The sequence below is a fragment of the Aotus nancymaae genome, unplaced genomic scaffold (assembly GCF_030222135.1).
Source record: "Aotus nancymaae isolate 86718 unplaced genomic scaffold, 86718_ANA_hifiasm-v0.15.2.pri h1tg000020l, whole genome shotgun sequence".
NCBI lineage: Eukaryota > Metazoa > Chordata > Mammalia > Primates > Aotidae > Aotus > Aotus nancymaae.
In genome coordinates this window covers 29,518,123-29,543,713 of record NW_026988432.1, presented here as the reverse complement: position 1 = coordinate 29,543,713, position 25,591 = coordinate 29,518,123, and the positions used below count along the sequence as shown (strand labels likewise).

Genomic DNA, 25,591 nt, shown 5'->3' with positions numbered 1-25,591 from the left:
TATTTTGTAGTGACGAAATAGTAACCATTCAAAAACACAGTCACCAAATGTGCATCCCAGGAATCAGGGTTTCATTTTAAGTTTCAAATCAGAACAGAGCATGTCTACATTCCAGGTATCTGAGCTGCACACAGCTCTAAGTAGAGCTCACCACACAATGCTGTGGTACTCTTATAATTTTATAAGAATACACACAAAACAATTTTAAAAAAATAAACTCATGCTGAGTCTTTCTAATCAATAACACAGTAAATTCAAATACACATCCAGATATCAGACCTTGGTTTTATTCCAAGGTCTCAGACGCTCATGTAACAAGCACAATTTTAACAACTAATTCCATTATGAAAGTTTGCGGAACGCTCTGTAGAGCTAGGTCCCTACACGTTCTTAAGAATCAAGCAAACTTAGTTAGCCTGGGCAGCAAAGTGAGACCCCCACCTATCTCTACGAAATAATTTAAAAATTAGTCAGGCATGGTAGCACGTGCCTACAGTTCCAGCTACTTGGGAGGCTGAGGCAGGATGATTTGAGTTCAGAGTTTCAGGCCAAAGTGAGCTATGATGCACCACTGCACTCCAGCCTGGGTAACAGAGAGATCCCAGTTTTAAAAAAATAAAACATAAAAGGATCAAGCAAACTTTTGGGGAGAAATACCTCAGAAAAGAAAAACTTAAGTTTCCAAGTATTTATTCCAACTTCTCAGATACTTCAACAAACAAGCTTTCCATCTTCTCCTGAGTTCTGTATTACAAAAAATTTCAAACATCCTATAGAGTTATGAGTAAGCACCCTATATATTCATCAGCTAGATTCTGCAATTAAAATTTGTTTTCTTTGCTCTAACATCTATTTACTTAACCTCTCTTTCCATCTCTTATTTTTTGGAACGTTAAACATAAAGTTGTACCTGAGCAGCCTGGGCAACATGGTCAAACCCCATCTCTACCAAAAATACAAAATATTAGCTGGGTATGCTAATGTATGCCTGTGCTCATAGTACTCAGGAGGCCAACCCGAGGCTTGACCCCAGTAGGCAGAGGTTGTAGTGACTGCACCACTGCACTCACTCCAGCCTGGGTGACAGACCTGGACTCTGTCTCAGAGAAAAAAAAAAAGTTGCAGATACCACAAATCCAGACACTTAAGAATGCACATTAAGTAGAGTTTGCTGTTCTTTTTAACTTTAGGTAAAATTTACATAGCATGAAACACACATCTTAATGGTACCATCTGAGTTTTCTCAGATGCATAAAGTTTATACTTTTCAACCCTGTCAAGATCATCACCCACGTCCTTTCTCAATGATTGCCATCCATTCACCCATCCCCAGAGGCAACCACTAATCTAATCTGATCTTTTTTCACCGTAGGTGTAGTGTCTTCTGGAAAGTCTATGAATGGAATATGGTACATATTCTTTTGGGTCTAGCTTTTTTGACTCAGCATGATTTTGAGATTCATCCATGTTAACATATACGACTTTTTTTTTTTTTTAAGTGCTAAGAAGTTTTTCATTACTTGAGCAGGCACAATGTTTAGTCATTCTTATACTGATGGACACCTGACCTGTTGCCAGGTTTTAATTACTGTGAATAAAGCTGCCATGAACATTCAAGAAAGTACGTCATTTTATGGAAATATGATGTCAATCAGGCATGTCTGCATTTGACAAATGAGGTAATGGAAGCACAGAGATAAAGTAACATGCCTAAGGTCCTACAGCCAGCAAGTGGCAGAGATAGAGGCCACATTCTTAATTACCAACAATTATTCCGCCTCATATAGTTACTAAAAAGAAACAAGTAAATATAAACATAGCAAATCAAAACTAAAACAATATCACTGGTATAGCATCCCAGGTATATAAAACATTTACAGTACATGTTTAATTATAAAAACTGAAGATTTCACTGTAAGAGGTATCTTCTCAGGAAAGAAAATTTCTTTGGACAAGTAACTTGACAGAGCCCCTTCCAAATTAAAATAAGCTTAGGTTTCCAAATATTAATAACTAAATAAAAAATAGGGGGAGACAACAGAACTTACACAGTCACAGTCCAATAAGTTACATAGTGCTTTAAGAATAAAATTGACACTTCTACTCATCTTAGACGTAGTATAGCCTTTCTTAGGAGGAGGACCAGGTGATGATTGAAAAAAACTCTCTCAATATTTTCCACCTCTACCTCCAAATGTTGTATTAAAAACTCTACTTTGAGATACTGCTTGGTATTTCTGCTCCTTTGAAAAAACATCTCCCATACATATAAAATAATCTCTACTATTGAAAAGATTTAAATATCAATTCTAAAAATGGTTGCTTGAAATATTTCAAGCCCTTCCAACTACAAACTTTTTACTTAAAAAAACAAAAAAACAAAAAACTAGCACTGAAAGGCTTCAGGTACATTTACTTTAATAACACAGCTTATCAATTTTCTAGATTTAGTCATATAGATTATATATATTTGTACATGTAAATATAAATATATATATGTATTTTAATTTTTCAAGACAGTCTCACTCTGTTGCCTCAGGCTGAAGTGCAGTGGCACAATCTTGGCTCACTGTAACCTCTGCTTCCTGGGTTCAAGCAATTCTCATGCCTCAGCCTCTCAGATAGTTGGAATTATGCCACCTGGCCTGGCTAATTTTTGTGTGTTTAGTAGAGACAGGGTTTCGCCATGTTGGCCAGGCTGGTCTCAAACTCATGACCTCAAGTGACCCACCTGCCTCAGCCTCCCAAAGTACTGGAATTACAGCATGAGCCACTGTATCTGGCCAATATATGCATTTTTTAACAATTAAAAAATAGTATTTTAAATGACAAAAGAAATAAATAAATCTAAAATATAAGTACATGTCATTCTAATCTTAAAATAAGTGCATAAAAATATGGAATGCATGGTTGGTCTCTATATCTGTGGGCTCCATACCCATGGGTAGAAAATACTAGAGGAAAAACTATATTTAAAAAAAAATACAATATTAAAGAATACAGGCTGGGCATGGTGACTCATGTCTGTAAGTGAGGCTGAGGCAGGCAGATCGCTTGAGCCCAGAAGTTCAAGATCAGACTGAGCAACATGATGAAACTCTGTCTCTACCAAAAATACAAAAATTAGCCTAGCATGGTAGCATGCACTTGTAGTCTCAGCTACTGGAGAGGCTGAGGTGGGAGGTTCACAGGAGCCCAGGAAGCTAAGGTTGCAGTACGCCAAGACTGCACTACTGCACTTCAGCCTGGGCGACAGAGCCAGACACTGTCTCCCCATCCACCTCCAAAACAAAATATATGCGGGGATGTACACAGGTTATTTGCAAATACAATGCCATTTTATAAAAGACACTTGAGCTCTCCAGATTTTGGAGTTACGGGGTATCCCAAGGATGACTGTACATCAAACATAAAACAAGGATTGCAATACAGAATGTGATTTCATGAAATTCAACTTTTTAAGTTATACAGTTTTATAATGCTTAACTGATTGTAGAGAAATGTTTTTATAATCTGACAATGTTTGAAAATTAGCATCCCACAAAATAAAAATCAACTCAAATTTATACAGCACTCTGAATGTGATAAACAGCTTTCACACAGAGGTTATGTTTAGATAACATGTTAAAATGTTTAGGCAAATGTTTAAGCACATAGATTAATGTTTTATACCTGTGGATGCAAACTATATAAGGCATCATATAAAAATTATTTTCAATTACTTGGTTATAAATTTTTGTTCAGTATCTCTCAATTTCCCTATCATCCTCAATATAAATATAATCTTCTTTCACCGCCCTCAGCCCTCATTGTACTAGCAAATTTCAGAGAAATGATATCCATATATACATAAAGCCATAAAGATAAGCAAAATTCTAAAACACAAAAGGCTGAGGTGAAGAAGTTAGAAGTCTCCTTATATATTTCAGTTCTAATTTAAGTGTTATTAGTGATCACAGTTTCATAAGAGCACGAAGACCATTTCATAGTGCTTCCCATCATAACCCAAAGGCAGAGCTAAAAGTTGGATTTTGAGAGTAAAGACTAACCTAACGCTTCAAGGAAAACGATGATAATAAAAAAAAATTGTAGTTTTAACTTTCCTTTGAAAATAAAGCAACCAGTGTCAATGACTGCATGTAAAAAAAAAGAAAATGCTTTTGTTAAAATGGCATGTATTTCATGCAGATGCACGTAACATCCTTCTGTTCTCCCCACATATTCTTCCTGTCCCCAGCAACCACTAAATTTGGAATTCTAAGCTTTCAAAATAAAGATACAGACAGCTCACGAAACAAGCTGGACTTAGTGAGCTCCCTCCTGCCACCACTATAGTCATTACTCTCCAACAAGCAGCTCTTCTCAAGCGGCTTTTATCCTGTCTGCACAAAATCTCAAAAAGATTTCAACACCTATCCAGTCATGTCCAGATATTTGTATTAATTCTTCAGAAATTAAAAATCCACCCTGAGCAAAGACAAAATCTTACTATCTCATTAATTCTTTGCACTCTACCTCTTCCAGTACTCCAGATATTATTTTAAAGGCCCCTCAGGTTCTGAAATAGCAGGAAGAGGGTGTCTGAGAGAAAAAGGGCACAATCTTATGTGGCTGGCTGGACTGTAATCTGATGCGACAGTCACGTGGTGGAGTCCTGTGGAGGTGAGAGTCTAAATGCCGACTCTCTTACCTAGAGTTAGTTCCTGATGCAGGAACTTCTCAGGCTGGTCTGCCTGGATCATTGTGACCCTCCAACCAAGTATGGCCTCTTGATCCTTTCAAGGCAAGCCAATGTCAACTATTATGTCTTATTAAAGTCTATTTAGTCCATGGGAGTAATTCTTCCATCTTTGACCCATTAAACTCTGACAAACTGCTGGCCACTCCCATTGTGCCATTTCTTCATTCTACTGATAAAGGGGCAGCGCCAGCCTTTATCTCACTTTTTAGGCTTTTTCAGATAGAAGTCAAGTACCAGTCTATTATCTCTCAAACCTCAGCAGACACATGTCAAACTGAGAAGTTCTTGTCAAGTCCCTCAAATTGGATTAACAAAAAAGGGAGAAATACCTTAACATATACTACGCTCGCCAAAAAAGGTTTTGACTGTGGGGTCCTTCTCCTGAACTCACGATCTTTATATAGCCTAGAGGTGAGTAATGGGTTTTAACTGTAGCAATGCTTGACTCAGGGAGTCTTTTTCTGCAAATTCTGCAAGAACACTGTAGCACCTCAATTTTGAATGTAGGTTATTTGCAATCTACTGTTCTCAGATTTGGGGTAAATCTCAGATTTGGTAAATACCAGAATAGTTCCTATTATAATATTCTGCTACAGTTCCACTTCCAGGTAAAATAAAAGCAGGTCACAACAGTCCAATGTTCTTACTACAATAACTAGAAGGGGAAAAAAAAAGGAAAAAGAAAAAGAAAAAAAAAACTTGCTCAAAAGACAATGGAGAGCTATCAAACTAGCGAGATCCAGATGAACTAAAACTGCAGCACAGCAACTTTCTAGGTGAACTGACAAATGCCTATCACTTCCTCCCCTGGGGTCATGTGCAGATTCTAGGTGCAGGCTGAGGATAAGGCTTGATCTGAGAAAAGCAGCTCTTAGAAATAAAAAACAGAACTTCTGACAATCACATGAGTATTCTCCCTCAAGACAATTATCAGATCTTAAAGCTGAGAGCAAAGAGCTCATACTTTGAAAGTCACCTAATACTTCAAAAAGGTAGAAGTAAATCTCCCAGTGTTTCAGGGGTTAGGTGACAGTCTGCCAAACTTTCAATCAAAATCCCTGGAGAGCTTTGTTTGCAGAAAAGGTATAATCCAGTGGCAGACTAAATCAAAGTAAAATGGCAATCTAGCCCCAACCCAGCTCAATCACTAATCAGATTAAAATGAGCATCCTCTCTGTCTACCTGATATAGATAGGTAAGGTCAAATACTCTGGGAAAAGCACCATTTACAAGATCTTTCTTTTATAAGTGAATTTTACATAATGTGCACAATATATAGCATACAATAAAAATTGTATGACATGAAAATGCAGGAAAATTTGAGGAAGAATGGACAGTAACAGAAGCAGACCAACAGATGATCCAGGTATTAGAACTGCCAGACAAAGGACTTTAAAGTAATTATCATAAATATATTAAGGAAATAAACAAAATGGATGGAGAATTTCAACAGAGATTTGGGATCTATAATACCAAAGGAACATACTATAACTGAAGAATATAATATTTGAAATTAAGAACTCATGTAGGCTTAACAGACTGAATACAGCACAAAAACAGGACCACTAAACTCAAAGTAGACCAACAGAAAATATCTACATTGAAAAAAAAAAAAAAACAGCCTATAAGAAACGTTTTGATTTCAGTCTAAGTACAAGAGAAGATTTAAAGCAAGATATTCTAGACTGCTATTTTACTGTGATCTCACCACTCCATAGTCTGTTAAGTGGGTACTGTCTATCTCAGGCACTTTGGATAGTGATACATTTACTTATATTGTCAATGAGGACCACATAGGCCTGGAAGTACTCTACTACAAGACAGGAAAGGGAAGGAGTAAACAGTATGGTTTTTCCCCAAAATGTAGTCAGTCACCTAACAATGGCCTGGGTATGACATTTTGGCTGGATAGCAAATACTTTTTTAAAAAAAATGACCTGGGTAGGCTAGAATGGTTCCAGATAAGACTGGAAACAGACCAAGGATGTTGGGAAAACAAAAGATTATTGTAATTTTTAAAATGCCTATTATTTTAGCTAGGTTGATTCTCTTTCCTGAAGCTAATGCATTAAATTAACAGGATGAGAAAAGTCAGTATGTTGTCTATTGCAACAGGTGTTACATGATGAAATTAAAGAAATTAATTAATTTGGGTATAATTCAGTAATTTTTGTTAAGGGACAAAGGTCCTAGGACACGTAGGTATTTTCCCTGATAAGTGATAAAAATGTCCCATGTAAGAATGTATCATATACACAAGGGACTTTGAATACCAGGGTCCTGGAACAGGAGCCCCCTCAAAATACTTAACTGTAAATGCAGGCACCAGATAAAGATCCAGGGTTTAGCAAAGTGCCTTCCAAAGTGTGTTTCAGGTGATCCTTGACTTCATCACAAGTGCTTTCACATTTATAAACACTGTATGACAAACTGGATGCTAAGGCTGATAAAATGTCCCTATTCCCCATAACCTCAAAGTTCTAATTTGTATTTATAAAGTTTTATTGTTCTAATTGACTTTATCAACAAATTTTATACATTTAATAAATTACACATTATGCAATGTTGCCTGGCAAAAACTTTTTCTAAGCAGAGACAATATATTTTAATGTCTACAATTTAATGTGAGTTCTCTTGGGAAAAAAAATGGAAAGAAAACAAAGACCTGGAATATCTGAATTTTTCCAATTAATCATATTCCTAGCTATACTGTTTAATAGCTTATGAAGCTCATTTCCATTATTCCAATGGACCCAGAAGTTATACTGTGAAAGTACTCAGATAGCACTACTGACTTTCACAGCTGAGAGAATAGTAAAAAGTACAGTCATATTCCACAGGATCTACACTCATCAATACTGAAGAAGCTGACAAAAAAAAACAGGTTATCAAACTTGAAATTCAGAATTCCCTCCGTCATACTGCTTCATACATATTACAATACAGACACACACACACACACACATGCCTATGTATGAGCGAGAAGAAAGAATTATCCTATTATGAAAAAGCACTCACTTTAAGAATGAAAGAATACCATGGTTTGGGTTCAAAAATACTTCTCTTTAGCTAGTCCTGGTTATCTAGAGAAGCAAAAGGGTAGGAACATGAAGTTAGAAATAAAAGATGATAGTTTTTTTAATTGGAACTGCTCCATTCCAAGACAGTCTGCCTAAAGTTACTAATTACTCTGATGTTTAAAAGCTTGTAAGAAGCAAAACAAAATCCAAATGTTAATGGCAGCATTAAAAAGAAACATCCTGGAAGGATACATGAGGCACTAGTAATATAAAGTTCACTACAGAGGAAAACTGGGTGACAAGAGAACAGGAGTGGAAGGGAGACTGATTTTTCCACTGTATAACCATGGTTGATTTTTCAGTTACATACATACTACTTTATGTTTTTAAGTAACTTTTTTTTTTTTTTAAAGAGACAGGTTCTCACTATTTTTATGTTTTTAAGTAACTTTTTTATTTTTAAAGAGACAGGTTGCCTAGTCTGGAGTGCAGTGGCTGTTCACAGATGTAATCACTGCACACTGCAGCCTGGAACTTCTGGACTCAAGTGACTCTTCTGCCTCAACCTCCCAAGCAGCTGGGACTAGACGTGCATTCCACCACATCCGGCTACTAACATACATTTTTGAAGGCAAAAATAGTCATAAACATACATGTATCAAAAGAGAATGCTAAAAAAATAGAATTGCTCTGTAACACAAAAATTGACGTTAAAGAAAAAAGACAAGGATAGTCTTGTCATAAAGAGACAAGAATTAAATTGCCGAAAGTCCTATTTAACTATTTAATTGTGTTGACTATAAAAGTAATATACTTTTATATATAAACATTAGGAAAAAACTACAGGACTTTTCGAGATCATCCATAGTCACTACTAAAAATTTGGTCAATTAATGTCTAAATGTTTCCTAACTATTAACATTTTTAGAAGTATGCTTTATCAAGCTGAGAAAACTCCCATTTCTAATTTGTAAATATAAATAGGAATGTTATAGAAAGCCCTTTCTATATCTGTAATGATTGTAAAGTCCTTCTTAAATATGATTTTGCAGTATCTTATGCTAACAGATTTTCTGTAGTTGAATCATTCTTGAGTGTCTATAATAAAACTTAACTAGTTTTTTTTTTTGAAACGGAGTTTCACTCTTGTCACCCAGGCTGGAGTGCAGGGCTGTGATCTCAGCTCACTGCAACCTTTGCCTCCTAAGTTCAAGTGATTCTCTTGCCTTAGCCTCCCCAATAGCTGGGATCGTAAGCACGCGCCACCATGCCCAGCTAGTTTTTCTATTTTTAGTAGAGACAGGGTTGCCCCATGTTGGCCAGGCTAGTCTCAAACTCCTGACCTCAGGCCAACTGCCTGCCTCAGCCTCCCAAAATGCTGGGACTATTGGCGTGAGAACCGTGCTTAGTTATGTTTTTGTGATTTTGTTTTTAAAAAACCACTGAACTCTAGTTTGATATTTTATTTATAACTTTTGCATCTATGTTTATGAGAGTGGTATGAACTTCTCTTTCATTATCCTTGTTCAACTGTGGTATAAAATAAGCTCAGTGTTCTTTATTAAAGAAACTAAAGGTTAGGATTGGATTTTTTTTCTAATTCACTGTTATTAAAAACAATACAGATTCCAACGGACTGGTGGAAAAAAAGGAAAAACAACACTGAAACGAACATCAGAAATCTTTGACAATATTCTGATTTTTCCCTTAGGATGAAAGATCAAAAATGTGTTTACATGGTCAGAGTACCACCTTAGGAAAGTCCTTGTAATTTATGCATACGAAAATAAATTTTGCATTCCTATACATTTATATGTAATTACTATAATATTGCCATTTTAGACTCCATAGTCCTCACATTTAACTTTACAGAACTCCATCCCTTACTTTTAACTTTACAGAATGTTTAACACTTTAGAGTCCTTTACTTTTAACCTTACAGAACCCCATCTCCACTGCAGTTTCAATTTTGATTTATCGTGGATAATATATTGAAAGCCTTTTCCTTATGTCTGATTCTTTACCTAAATATAAACTGCCATTCTGACTTCATGACCACATTGTCTCCCATTCCTCAGACTCAAAAACGTTTGAGATGAAAAAGTTTCCTGAAATTTTTTATTATAGCTCACTGTAGCTTTTATTGAGGTTAAGTTCTACCTATAAATTACTCTGTCACCACAGAAAATGCTGGGAAGGAAGCAACAGTGACATATCCGTAACTACAGTTCTAAACTGCCAGAGGCAACAAGAGTAATAAGGTGAGGGGAATGGGGGTGATACAAAGCTAGGACTATGTTTCTGCCCTAACTTTAACCCCCCTCTAATATTAAGGGGCTGAGAGTAGAGGGGAGGAGCTGTTCAGTAAACAAAACATTTCAACAGAAAACATTTGCCATTTCTTATAATTAAGTAATTTGTTTCCTGTTCTTCATCAGTTGAACTTTATTGCATTTTTTGGCTTACAAAACCATAAAGGTACTTTATTAACATTTTATTTGCAATTTTGAGTAAACATGCTTATATTAAATCCACTGTGTATCACATTTTGAATAATTCTGTTTAAGCTAAGGTTTGGATTTATCCATAACACACCTTTTCCATCCCACTCCCTATCTTTTACACTCTACATATAAATGAGTTCCCTGAATTCCAACTAAATTTCTTACATTTAAGTATGTTTCGTAGTTAAGAAATCACTAATAATCTGACAAAACTTAGTTGTTCTACTAAAAACAAACTTTATAAAATATATGACACCAAGCTATAGTGTGCAAAAAGTTAAAAAATTTTTGATAGACCACAATCAATAACAAATCTCAATTTTTGCAACATCTAAAATAATCAATCAGGTGAAAGGGCAGAAAATGTTTTTAATGATGAAGCAGCTCTAGTATATGAGCGCTCAGAGAGCTCTATCTCCAAACGAGGCTGTAAAAAAAAAAAAAAGGGAATAAAAGAGTCATGATGAAGGTTACCTCGGACCTCCACAGGTTAAATACCAGCACTGGCCAATTTTAATGCTGTTGTACTTCCTTAAAAGATTAGACCCTCTCAGGCTCTGCTCTGTGGATAACCTCACTGCAATGAACTTGAGCCTTGTTGAAGTTGTGCAAAAACATGGCTCTATCTCTGCCTGTATCACATAGCTCCCTTCGATCAAGTGATAGCCTACTAACCAGTCTCCCAGCCTCCATTCTTGACAGCCTCCCAAGGAGTCTTCTCACTGCAGCCCACATTACACTTGAAATTAATCTGACTTCTGAGCCTTCAGACCCTAAGGCACTTCAATGGCCCCAACCTCACCAGTCACCCACAGGTTAAGTGTGAACTCTCACACAGCATGCAATGACTCCTTACTACCTCTACACGCTCACCCCAGCCACTTACCACCCCTTACTTTATACTCTAAGGACACCAACATGCTTGGAACACTTCACCAGTCTACACCACTGCACTACATGTGATGAAACAGGCTTCTCCTCTAATTCCTCCTTTACCCTACTCAAGTCAAGCACCAGTATTCCTCTAGAAGGAAACTTTCCACAAGCCTCCTCCCCAGGTAGTCCCCCTGAGCATACTTCTTACATCTACCATGTCTTATAAACTTTTTCTTTTTTAAAAAAATTGATCTCCCTTACTAGAAAGCAAGCAGTTTAAAAGCAAACATTGTATCTTAACTCCAGTGAGGAAGAGCACACCAGGCATGTAATAGGCATGTGATAAATGGTTACCTAACTGAAATGCCAGGTACTACACAATGAAAAATAGAGCCTGACTTCTCAGCCAGTTCACCAGCAAATCCTCAGTTCCACTTCTAAAACCTAAGAGCTAGCACAGCCACCGCACAGTCCAGCCTCTATCATCTTGCATTTAGATTTCTCAGACTCCTAATTTTCCTGCTTCTATCCTCCCTTCTATTCATACCATTATGCCCTCATTTGTCTCCAGCAGCCAGAAAAACCTTGGTTAAAATGTGAATTTTAAAAATCCTCTTTAAAATCCATCAGAATAAACTTATTTTCTTCCTGTTATATTTAGATTAACATCCGAACTCTCACCATGCCCTAGGATGTCCGACAGAAGGTTTGGGCAAGCCCATCTATTCTGGGCTCCTTTTAAATCTTCTAATACAAGAAGCTCACCTCAGTGTCTTCACACTGTCTCTTCCCTCAGTTGGTTGCTGCTTCTCGAAGCTCTGCTCAAGCAACACAATCCAAGACAAAGCAGCTTTTTAATTCTTCAAATTATTCTATCATATCACTGCATTTGGTTGCCGTCGTTGCACTCATTACCACATCAAATTACAATTAATTTGTTTACTTGTTTACTGTGTATTTCTATCCCTTAGGAAGGCAGGAGTTTTGTGTTTTGTTCATCATTGTATCTCCATATGTCTAGAAACAGTGCCTTCTACACAGCAAACACTCAATAAGCATTTGTAAAACAAATGAACAAACTAAAAAAGCAACCTTTAAGATATACACAAAACAAGTAAGGGAAAGAAATGGATGGTCCACCAAACAAGGCAAGAAACATTCTACTGTTAATATTTGCAACTAGACAGGCTGCGCTCGTGTTATTGGAATCTATTATCTAACAAGCATCAAAAGTGTCCTTCTCAAAGCTCAAAGCCAAGTAGGATGGTTTCACACGCTATATGCTAGTCCACGTTATGACACTGCAAACAATCATTTTAGAGAATTCTACATTTCTTACAGACCCCCAAAACCCGTAATGTATACAAGTAGTAGTAAAACATATTTTAAAAACACCTGCCACTTTATTAAAAAAAAAAAAATACTATGACAGTGGTACTTATCTGTAAATGATTCAATTTATCCTCAGAAAACTTCAGCCTTTTAAAGTAATAGGTCCTTCTAACCTAAGAGGTAGGTCTTTAAGACAGGTCTGACTAATGTTTACAACATTTAAGAAGCCACCTAACTCACTATTCTTTTGGAAGTAATGCTGCCACTCAAAGAAAAACCATATAAAACTCATTAAAAAGTGAGCAGCCTCTTTTCACCCCTGACTGATGAAAGTTTTGACCAAGGGAGGAGAAAACCATAGGTTGCTACTATGTTAGTCGTAGAAAAAGCTTCCATTCTTTATTCAAGTATCATTCAATCACAGAAATGAAGATAACATACAAATTTAGGCAATGAAGATAATAAATCTAAGTAACTTGTTAAGCTTGATTCAACCTTCTCACTGTTCAACAAAATGATTTCTAAAACAAATTAGCTAATAAAAACAATTTATACAACAAGGTTAAAAACAGTCATGCTTTAATCATCACTTTTTACAGGCGACTTGAACACAAATTCAGTAACTTTCCTTCAGATTCCTTTACACAATTTGATCATCAAACTTGGGATCTAACAAAACTTACCTTGGTATGGTAACACATTTAGTATTACAGTTTTGAGTGGTGATGGCTTTCTCAAGCTCATCTAATCGTCCTGTTTTCTTCAGCTTCTTCACCAGACTTTTCACTGCTTTCTCACACCACTTTTCTTCCTGCCCATTCTGCTCTCCTCCGCCTGCTCCTCCAGACCCACCAGCTGACTTCTTCCATCCCAGCAGTCTCTTCACAACTGGCGGCGTGAATGGCAAGATGGACGACATGTTCTTACCAAAGGCAGCAAGCCACACTAGGAAAACAGCCTCTTGTATCGAACCTAGCAAAGATATTGAAAGGATCATGTAGAGACTAACTTGAATACCAAGAAATAATTTCAACGTTATCATAGAAAAACTGCAAAATGAGACAGAAATTCAAATTATGACTTTCCCAACAGATTTCCCAACCCATGAAAATGTTATCTTTATGAATTTAAATGAATTATGGAAACAAACTAGTCTAAAAACAAGACAATGTTATAAGGACTTGTCTCGTGGGCAAACAGTAATTTTGCAAGTAAAATCAGATACTTTTAACAATGTTTCTCTACCAATACTAAACTCTTAAAAGTGTCAATTAAAATATTTTCACAAAAAAAGGTTTTCTCACTTTTTAGAACTTCAATCTACTCTCAAAAGACTATACAAAAATACATTGAAAATTTATAAGCCCACTCTCCCCCAGGTTTTAAACTTTCATAACTATTAGGAGGCAGAATCTACAGTTACAAGAAGGGAAAATGCATAAAGTGTGAAGAAATCAAGAATAAAGAAATAAACATGGCAAACTGCAGAGAAAAGCTGTAGTCCAGTTTCACCTGCCTTGAAATAAACTTTTTATATTTTTTTCATTTTCATCTAAACAATTTGCATAGTGAGTAAAGTTAGAGGGTTTTTCTTCCCAATTTAAGGAATAACCTGTCTTCTCCATAGGAGTCATTTTTATTCAGCTGTTTTGTCTATTCAGTGTCATTTTACAAATATAAACATGTGTTCATATATCTATCCACATTCCCACCACCTTATTCCTACATAAAAGTAGCTTTGGATACCTTGATTTTGGATACTTTAATTTTTTTTTTTTTTTTTTTTTTTTGCTTAATTTGATCTAAGTGATTCCTTATAAGTTCACACAGAATTTAGAAAGCACTGTCCCCTCAATTTTCTAGAATCCACTACTCATAAGTCTAACATAACTTTTATTCCTGATCCTTTGATTAAAAATTGATTTGCTCCAGAGCTCTTAATATCTTATCTGTGGTTCTAAAATTTCATAATGTTCTAAAAGGATATGCAGTGTTTATTCTTTTTCTCATCAACTGTTCTGAGCACTTAATTGATACTAAAATTCTATGAGTCTTATTTTTTATTATTTCTTTGATTATTTTCTTCCCTGTTTTCCCTGTAGTCTCTCGTGGAACTTAAGATTTCAGCCTTCTAGTATTGCTATATCAGTTAAGACATTTCTATATGTGATTCACATTCCAAGATCTGAGTAACCTCTCCTTCCACTGCTGTTTCCGCTCTCATTCCTTAGCTCTTATGCTTTTCTTTCTTTGCCAATTTTAGTGAGATATAGGAAAAAGGAAAACATGTGTTCAATCTGCATATTTAATAAAGTTCCCAAAAGCATCCTTTTTAGAAAGTAAAGAGGTCTGTAGTCTTTACATCGCACACCCCAAATACTGCAATTGCAGTTTTCAAAGTGTATCTTTATGAATACAATCATGCTTACATTTTCATGAGTTTGTTCCTTAATAATAATGATGAGACAACAGTTTCTAAGCACACTTTGCACATCCTCTTAACATTAAAGAAGATCCAGCCGGGTGTGGTGGCTCACGCCTGTAATCCCAGCACTTTGGGAGGCCAAGGCGGGTGGATCACAGGTCAGAAGATGGAGACCATTCTGGCCAACATGGTGAAACCCCATCTCTACTAAAATACAAAAAATTAGCCAGGAGTGGTGTCATGCAACTGTAGTCCCAACTACTCAGGAGGCTGAGGCAGGGGAATCGCTTCAACCTGGAAGGTGGAGGTTGCAGTGAGCCAAGATTGTGCCATTATACTCCACCCTGGCAACAGAGTGAGACTCCATCTCAAAAAAAAAAAAAAAAAATCCTAACACAAGATGAAAAGTTATTCCCCATCAAAGAACTGGCCAATTTTCAAAGATAATCTGCTAAGATTCATTTCCAATGTACACAAAGTGCATTCCTACTCTAACCTCTCCATAATTCCAATATTTTTGTTTAAAAAGATATACATTAGGCACACACCACATGAAAGAATAATCTTTTTTTAATATTCCCTCTTCTCAGGATGGTCATGACAGTGAAGAAGACTGCCATGATTAAAATACACCAGACAAATAAGATAAATTGTAATGGGAATTACAGATACACAAAGAAACAACACCTAACTTTGCCTTAGGTGTCAGTAAAGGTTTTCCTGAGGAAACATTTGCACCTCCTCAAAAGGCAGTTTGCCATTTATTCATTCCTTCTTGCATTCAACAATTTTTTTTTTGGCCCATCTATTGTGCCTGTATTTACCTGTTTATCCTCAAATCCATTCTGTGTTACTCATCTGCAAACTACACTTTTGAGCTGGGACTGGTAGGAAGAAGAGAAACCCTTTGCAGCAAGGTACTGGCAGTGGGGGATGGGGAGTAAGTGGCAAATTTCTAAGGGCAGAGAGATCAACCAGCAGAGAATTGCAATACACAGAAGGAAAGAATAGGTATTAGGGAGACAGAACAGAGTTGATTAAGAAAAGGTTACAAATTACAGGTTCTTGCTTGAAAAACCGGTTGAATGAAAATACAATTGGGCAAAATATGAAGTATTTGGGGGAACACAAGTGTTATGCTAGTCAAGCTAAATTTGCTGTGACTACGAAATTCCAGAAGGAGGTGTCCAATAACCAGGTAGAAACAAAGGTCTGAAGCTGAGCAGAGAAATCAAACTGTCAAGTGGTAATTAAACACTAGTATATGGGAGAGTTCGGAAAGTGCCAAGTTCGGTGAAAAAAAAAAAAAAAAACAACTAACAAATACATATAAAGGAGTTATCAGATGGGGGAAAAATTGATGATTAGGGAGACAGGTGTTATGAATGCAAAGGACAATTTACAGCAACACAACAAGATAACACAACTTTTAAGTGCCAACACTAGGATTTGAATAGAGCAGCATGATGCCAGAGAACAAGTACTTGATTGTGTCAATATACTGTGTTGCACATAACAATCTGAAGCTAAGACTAAAAAGAGTCATCATTAAAAGCTGAAGCTAAGACTAAAAAGAGTCATCATTAAAAGCTGAGCCCTCTATACAATCAACAGAGCTATCCATGCCTGACAACTTAGTCCATTAGATGGGATTAGAATGACACATTTATCTCCAACTCCTTTCTCAATCTACAAATCATTTAGTCTTTCAGTCTCCACCTTCTACCTTCTCTGATGCATACTGCATGTCACCCTACTACTAATAAATCCTTCGATATTTGCAAAAAATGACAGCGAAATGACTTTAAGAACACATAAACAGTGTAATGCTTAAAAGGACAGATTCTGAAGCCAGTTGGCCAAGTACAAATCCCAAGGATACCACTTACTAGTTGTATGGCAACCTCTATACACCCCTGTTTTCTCAGCTGTAAAACAGGGATAGTAACAGTATCTATCTTAAAGCCAATATAACAACCTCTATAAAAAATGTAATGTGAGCCACATCCGTACTTTAAGTTTTCTAGTGACTAATTTTAAAAAGTAAAAGGAAACAGGCGACATTTTAATGATGTATTTAACCCAATATATCCAAAATGCCATCATTTCAACATACAATCTTATAAAAAACAAGATTTTAATACATTTTTTTCATAGTAAGTCTACAAAATCTGCTGGGTACTTTACACTTACAGGACAACTGAACTAGGACTAGCCACATTTCAAGTATTCAATAGCTACACAAAGGTACTGTCTATTAATATTGAATGGTCCAGCCCTAAGTACTCAAAATTTCTGCCCATTCTCCCTATCCTATATTCTCCAAAAAACTGTTCATAAACACCTCTATTTAATGACTGTAGGATCCATAGAGATGTGTCATTTTTCATACCTAATATTTAAATTTATCTGTCTCCCCCTCCCCATCCTCTTTCAATCAGTGTTGCTAAGTGGTCAATTACATTAACCTTTTCAAAGAACCAACTTTTTCTTAGTTTTGTCAATTTTCTCTATGTAGAATTATTTTCCATTCACTAATTTCTATTCATCTTCATTATTTCCTTACTTCTGTCTTTTTAGGTTTGATTTCCTATTCCTTTTCTACCTACTTAAAAAAGCTTTCTTTTCCAATGCATAGCTTTAAGACCATAAATTTCATCTTAGCATTACAGCAGCATTCCAGATCATTGTAGTTCACCTTCATTTTCAATCAGTTTAAAGTATTTTCTAATATCCATCGTAATGTCTTCTTTGAGCCATACATTATTCATAAGCATAGTATTTAATTAACAGGCAGTTGGAAATTTTCCAGTTTTTTGTTCTTTTTATTTACTATAATACAAACAACATATTTATTTATTAAAATCCAATAATATTTGCTGAGGCTTTATGACCCCAGCACATGGTCAATTCTAGTAGAATTTCCATGTGCAAGGGAAAAGATGGTCAATACCACCATTAATAGTTTCAATGTTCTATGTATGATAATTAGATCAAGCCTGATAATTGCAATGTATATATGTGTCCTATATACCTGCATCCATTGTGGTGGCATATTTGTCTGTTTCTTTTAGTTCAAAATTAAATTTTTGGCTTATAGATGTTCAGGTTATTTTACTAGGTACAGATTACGGATTGTGGTAACTCTGGTGGATCAATCCCCTTACACTATAAAATGCAGTTCTCTTTTTCTACGAGTGTTTACTGTATTAAAGTCTCCTTTGCCTGATTAACATGGCCATACTTATTTCTTTCAGTTAGCATTTGGATGGTCTATCTTTTCCCATCATTTTCTCTCAACCTTTCTAGGTACTAATATTTAAGTAATTATTATTAGTCCAGTCTGATAATTTTTGCCATTTGCTTGGAATATTTAGCCTATTTCTTTCCATTTAAATACTAATTTAGCTGTTTTATATTTTCTTTCTTGCCTTCTTTCGAATTTATCACATATTCTGTATCCAATTTTTCTCTGTATTCATTTGTTACACATTCTTCCTTTTCTTTTCGTGGTTACCCTAGATAGTTCCTTATTTGTTCTTCACTGAACACAATCTCATACATATACTTTTACTACTTCCTCTATAATGCCAGAATTATAGAACACTGCTGAGTAACAACTTTGCTATGAACAAGACTACCTCTGGTTTGTCCCTGTTCTGAGGACAAGGCTCTGCAGAGCTTTCATTTGAAAGCCTAGCAGATCCTTATCTTCTAGGTACCTAGATACTTTAAGAATAGCTTTGTTTTTAAGAGATTTCTGGTTTAGCTCTTTAGCCTAAGAAGCTCCAGAATTTGGCAATGTCTACAGGGGGAAGAAACTGGGTGTGTTGAAAATCATCAGTGTGTATTCACCACTTCCTCAAGTGCTTTCAACTCTCACCTATTGTTCAAGTCGCTTCCCCTAGAGAATCTTTATCTCAACGCCACAGGACTAGAAAATATCTCAATCTCCTTTTCGGAGGTTTTGGTTTATCTCTTCCGCCCAGTTGGACTACGGAATTTAGCAAATATATCGAGAGGGTTCTCTGTGTTTAAAGGTCCCTCACATTTTCAATGTGCCACTCAGGCTGCAGCCCAAAGGCCTCCTCTACCCTATACCCATAAATAACAATGCCTCACGATCAGCTACAGAACTCTCAGCTCACTTGTGAAAGGTATTCCTCCGGAGTGCAAAATTTTGCTTTCTTTAATCATTTTTACACCCACTGTTCTCCATCTCTAAATACATAATTTTTGTAAATTACCTGACTTTTCTAGTTTTTTTTAATTATTAAGAGTCTTGGACTACCAAGAACTACTGCATCCTATCCCCTCAAATTTTCTCATTCCATTTCAGTAGTAAATCTTCCCCAACTATTAATCTTTGAGTTGAAATAATTTTATGTTAATTTCAAAATAAGACACAAGATCACTTTTGAGGACAGAAATGGAGAGTTAAGATTTGAGAAGAATGGGAAACGACTTAGAAACCTAGCCCTGAGAAATCTAGAAAATCAATCAGAATGAAACAACAGAAAATGTGTCAGGTATATATTATCAGGCTATATATTTAAGAAGTATTCCATAGAAGGAATTCCATTTATTAGGATGTAGAAAGTTACAACAGACCATCACTTTCATTCTAATAATCAAAACTAGCCAGATAAGCTACAAAATCATGGTTTCTCTGAACCAGAGAATTAAGGATACAAAGTAGGTTAAGTAGAACTAATTCCAAAGTGTTGAGCCTTGAGAGAAGAGAGGCTGCATGGATGGTCTCTTTCCTGGTGGAGTGGCTAAAGAGGAATAATCCTGCCACAAATGAAAGTAAGAAGAAACCAGACTGACGTGACATATTAAAACTGCAAGGATCCCACAGAGTAAGCCTGTATCAATCCCAGCCACTGATTCCCATGGGTTTCCACTAAGTACTTGCAAAAGTATGTCAAAGATTGGGGAACAGGGCTGAAAAGCTGAGAGAGTTCTCCTAAGAAGCTTAAGATCTCCCACAAATGCAAAGAATCTACCCTTTGAATGGGATGTGGGGGGAGGGACAGGCAAGAAAGATGAGGAAAAAATGATCCCAAGAGACTCTAGACATTGAGCTGCCAAGGGCTGGGATGGAACAGGAGAGATGAGAGAAAAACTTTCACCCAGATACTCAGGACACTGACCTATCAAGGCTGAAATGAGCAGTGAACTTGAAGACAGGATAGGCTTGCTAAGAGAAATCTCTGGAAGGTATTATTAGCAGAAAGATCTCTCACTAGGCACAAAAGCTTGGAGGCAGGACTAGAGAGGTAGGGGGAGGGAAAGAAAATCAGAATGACCAAGGAACTGACAGCTGAGCTACAGAAAACTCTCTCATGGTTCAGAAAGCTGGTGGCTCAGCTACAAACCAAAAAGAGATATCCAAAATCATACCTGGACAACAAACCTGACAAAATAGGAAGTCTTGCTCTTGTCCTCAAAACATCTGAACTAAATCAAACTAAAGTTGAAAGCAAGCCCAAGATTAGCTCAACTACATATCTTAAAGACTTAGCACCACAATCTACCAGACTAACACGAGAAATGGTGGACCATTTTCTAAAGGTAAATATTCTTTACTTCAATCTCTATTGTTTTTATACAAATGTTCAGCATTCAATCAAAAATTACAAGATATAGGGAGTAGCAAACAGTCAAAACATGAATTAATAACATCGGATAACTATGATAAAAATGCTAAAGAAGCTGATGGAAGAGATGGCAACATGAATAATGAAAAAATCTCATCAGACATCGAAGCTACGAAAGAGGACCACAGGAAGATGTTAGAAATGAAAAATACAGTATTAGAAATTAAAGATATCATTAGATGGGCTTAACAGAAATGAACAGTGAACTTGAAGACAGGCCAAATTAAAGTATGCAAATTTAAACACAAAGAGGAAAAAAAAAACTGTGTGGGGGAAAAAACTCAGATTATCCAAAACCATGTCAGTTGGATTTAACTGGAATGCCAGAAGAAGATGAAAGAGAATGGGGAAGAAAAAAATGTATGAAGAGATAATGGCCACAAACTTTTCAAGAGATGACAGATGCTAACCCACATATGGAAAGAAAACACATTCATGGTCAACCTGCTGAATATTAAAGATAAAAGCTAGGATTAAAAGCTGAGCTAGGATGACAGTTAAGAATCCCTGGGAGCCCCAGACAGAATCTGCACCCATTCGCAAGCTTTTTTCCAAGAGCCTCAACTGAATGTTCTTGAAAAAGGAAGAAAATGGGAGAGAGCTCCTTCTTCCCGCTTGGTGGCATCTCATTTCAACCATGACAGAAGACGCAGGGAAGTCTACCAAACCCAAGGGCAAGCAAAGATGCCCTGCCCTCAAGGGGAAGAGTAGAGCAAAAGACATGTGCTGTTGGGTTGGGAGATTTGTGGAGCACAACTTACTGGCCCATCTCCCACACACAAACATGCCTTTCACTCTGTAACAATAACCACCACATTATACTGCCAGAGGAAGGGAAGAAACATTGTCACCACCAGTCCCAGACAAAGGTACACTGATGCTGAGGAATGAGAGGCAACAGCTGTTTGATATTGAAAAAGGGACAAGAAACTGGCTCGGGCCCAAGATCTCGTACTAATACACAGCAAAGGTTTGTTACTACTAGATGCAAAAATCCTTAAAAAAAATTAGCAAATCACATTCAGCAACATAATAGAAAAGGTCATCATCACCAAGTAGGGTTTATCCCAAGGAACAAAACTGGTTTAACATTTAAAAATCAAGCACCTCACTTACAGTATAAAGGAGAAAACACCCCTATGATTCTCTCAAATGAGCAAGAAAAAAGGCATCTGAAAATATTAATTCAATACTCAGCTATAATTTAAAACCCCCAGCAGCACTAGAAAAGACTTCTTCAACCTGAAAAGGACATCTATGAAAAACCTAGAACTAACATCATATGCCAGGAAGAAACATTAAATCTCTCCCTTACAACTGGGAATAAGACAAAGTTGTCCATGGTCACCCTTTATATTCAGTAATGCACTGAATGTTCTAGCCAGGACAACTACACAACCAAGAAAAGATACATTGGAAAGAAAAAAATAAAACTAACTTTATTCTCCAGTGATGTGACTGTCTTCATGGAAAAGTATGTGGAATCTACAAAAACATTGAACAAGTTGGCAGTTTCAAGATACAGGGTGGTCAAGAGGCAAATTCAACATACAAAAACTATTTCTACATAAAAGCAAAAACATCTGGAAAATGAAATTTCAAGAAATATACTTCAAACAACAGATATTTTCTACATATCTAAAGAAAGATACTCAAGACCTCGACACTAAGAATTACAAAATACTGCTAAGAAAAATGAAAAACACTGAACAAAGAGAGACCGTGTTCATAGACTAGAAGACTCGTTTTGCTTAAATGTCCATTCTTTCCAATTTGATATATAGATTCAGTGTAATCCCTACCAAAATTCCAGCAGAGTTAAGAAATTTATATGACATAAAATTCATATCGAAAAACAGCAACAACAACAAAAACTAGAATAGCCAAACCATTCTTGAAAAAGGAAACTGGAGGACTTATACCACCTTATTTCAAGGCTTACTAAAAAGACGTAGTAATCAAGAGTATAGAGTAGGCATAAGAAGAAAAGATCAGCGGAACAGAACAAGTCTAGAAATAGACCCATACATATTGTCAACTCATCTTCCACTAAGGCACAAGGTCAATCTAGTTTTCAACAACTTTTCAACAACATGGAAAATAATAAGCCTCAACCACAATTACATACTATCTTCAATGGGAAAGCAGAATCTTAAGCTTATAGAAGAAAACACAGAATACATTCATGACCTTAAAACATTAAAAACCATTAACCACAAAAGAAATACAGGTTGAGCCAATCATGGTGGCTCATGCCTGTATTCCCAGCACTTTGGGAGGCCAAAATAGGCAGACTGCTTGAGCTCAAGAGTTTGAGACCAGCCTGGGACAGGATGGCAAGACCTCATCTCTACTTAAAAAAAAAAAAAAAAAAAAAAAAAATAGCTGGGTATGGTGGTGCGTGTCTGTGCTCCCAGTTACTCAGGAGGCTGAGGTGAGAGGATCATTTGAGCACAGGCATGCAGAGGCTGCAGTGAGTCAAGATCACTCCACTGCACTCCAGGCTGGGTGAGAGTGCAAGATCCTGTCTAAAAAAAAACAAAGGAAAATAAATACAGGCTGATCATCCCAAATCTGCAAACTGAAATATAAAATGCTCCAAAATCTGAAACTTCTTGAGTACCACCATGACACCCAAAGAAAATGGTCATTGTAGTATACAGCTATAATGCAAATATTCCAAAAATTGGAAAAAATCTGAATCACTTCTGGTCCCAAGCATTTTGGCTAAGGGATACTCAAATCCACAAAACTTAAAATGTCTGCTTGCTTATCCAAAGACACCAGAGACTGGGGCAAAATTTTTTTTACAGTACATGTACCTGACAAAGGACTATCTTAAATGTACAAAGAACTCCTGCAAATCACAGAAAAAGATGAGCTCAGCTTTTTGTTAAACAGGAAAAGAACAAATTACAGACATTTCATAAAAGAGGATACAGGAGCATATTAAGAGGTATTTAGTACACCAATCATCAGGAAAACGCAAAGTAAAACCATAATGCAATACCATTTCACACCATCTAGAATGGTTTAAAAATTTTCTGACACTACGAAACGTTCGTGAGGGTGTGGAGTGTATTAGTATACTACTGCTGTAACAAATGATCATAATCACAGCACAAATTTAGCAAAATCAGTTTCAATGAACTAAAGTCACAGTGTTGGCAGGACTGATTCCTCCTGGAGTGTCTGAGGGGAAGTTCATCCTTGTCTTTTTCAGCTTCTAATGGTTACCTGAAGTCCTTAGCTTGTGCTCCCTTTCTCCACCTTCAGAGCACATCATTTCAATCGCTGCTTCCACTGTCACATTGCCTTCTCTTCCGTATTCAAATCTCCCTCTACCCTCTTCTAATAAGAACACTTGGCATTACATTTAAAGCCCACCCAGATAATCCAGGATAATCTCCTCATCTCAAGATCCTTAACTTAATCACATCTGTAAAGTCTCTTTTGCCATATAAAACAACATGCACAGGTTCTTGGGATAAGAACCTGAATCTTTGGAGACCATGATTCAGCTTACTACATCAAGCAACTAGAACACTCAAACACGGTCGAAATGGAAGTGTAAAATGGTATAGCACATTTGGAAAACAGGCAAGTTCCAAATGGTTAAACATAGATCTACCCTGTATCACACATTCAGGAAAAATGAATACGTATGTCCACAAAAAGAAACCTGTATGAGAATGTTCATAGTAGCCATATTAATAATAGCAAAAAACTAAAAACAGCCAAAATATCCAAAGAAAACAGAAAAAAATTCTGGCATACTCATGAAAACAGTGTTTAGAAACAAAAATGAATGTGCATATACACTCCACAACATGGATCAGTCTCCAAAATATGCTAGGCAAAAGACAGAAAGATCTAGACTGATTTCATTCATGGCTTCCCACAACAGGCAAAACTAATCTAATGACAAGTCAAAATGATCATCTCGGAGGCATCAAGGAAGAGAAGTGGAAATGTTTGGATAGAAGAACGAAGTACCTTTCTAGGGGTGAAAAGTGTCCTCTATCTTTGTTTTACTCCCCCACCCCTGTACATCCACTGTTGAATTCCTGAATGTTTTCTGTGTTATTTGAAAGGTGGTCACACGTGAGTACAAATTATCAAAACTCACAGAACTGGCCAGGCCCAGTGGCTCACGCCTATAATCCCAGCACTTTGGGAGGCTGAGGCGGGGAAATCACTTGAGTCCAGGAGTTCGAGACCAGCCTGGGCAACATGGCGAAATCCCATCTGTACAAAAAATACCGAAAAACTTAGCCATGTGCATGTCTATAGGCCAGCTACTTGAAAGGATCACTTGAGTCCAGGAGGCAGAGGGTGCGGTGAGTCGACATCACGCCACTGCACTCCAGCCTGGGTGACAGGGTAAGGCTCCATTTCAAAAACACAGAACATTTAAAGTTTGTGCATTTTAGCATATGTAAATTACAATTCAAAAAAATTTAAAAGATGCCTGAACAAATACATTAAGAAGTTCCTAAATAAACTAAATAGACTTCTTTACTGAAGAACTTCTCAAAAGCTTCAACATACCAATGCACATTGCCAATTTCAGAAGGAAGGAGGTTGCAAGCAACCAAAGATGTAAACTTAGAAGCGTCTGTCCACAACATGCAGATAGCCTATGTAAGTACATCTAGGCAAATGTTGGTGGATGGGGGATGGAAGGAGTATTATTTTAAGGACAAAAACTGAGAGCCAAAATGACAGCCAATCACAAACTTATGTGAGGCACTGACAAAATGGTTGTTGTAACAGAGCTATACAGTTGATCCTTGAACAACACAGGTTTAAACTGTATAGGTCCACTTATTCACAGATTTTTATTGCAAAATGCCTTGGAGATTTAAGACAATCTGAAGGGAAAAAAAAAAAAAAACTCAGATAAACCAGGTAGCCTACAAACACTGAAAAAAACTGAGAAAAAGGTATGTTATAAATGCATAAAAGATATGTAGCTACTAGTCTATCATTTACCACCATGAAATACAAAAATCTACTATAAAAAGTTA

At 36.6% G+C, this 25,591-nt stretch overlaps 1 protein-coding gene across 2 annotated transcripts in view; it reads right to left on the bottom strand.

Annotated features, from left to right (window-relative positions):
- SMAD2 (SMAD family member 2) overlaps window positions 1-25,591 on the bottom strand; it is a 91,821-nt gene that overhangs the window by 43,813 nt on the left and 22,417 nt on the right. For both annotated transcript variants that reach the window (XM_021670070.2, XM_012440814.2), the window contains one exon: window positions 13,157-13,445. In XM_021670070.2, the coding sequence (XP_021525745.1) occupies window positions 13,157-13,392 (236 nt within the window). In that variant the 5' untranslated portion in view covers window positions 13,393-13,445. Of the gene's footprint in view, window positions 1-13,156; window positions 13,446-25,591 lie in introns of those variants that run through there.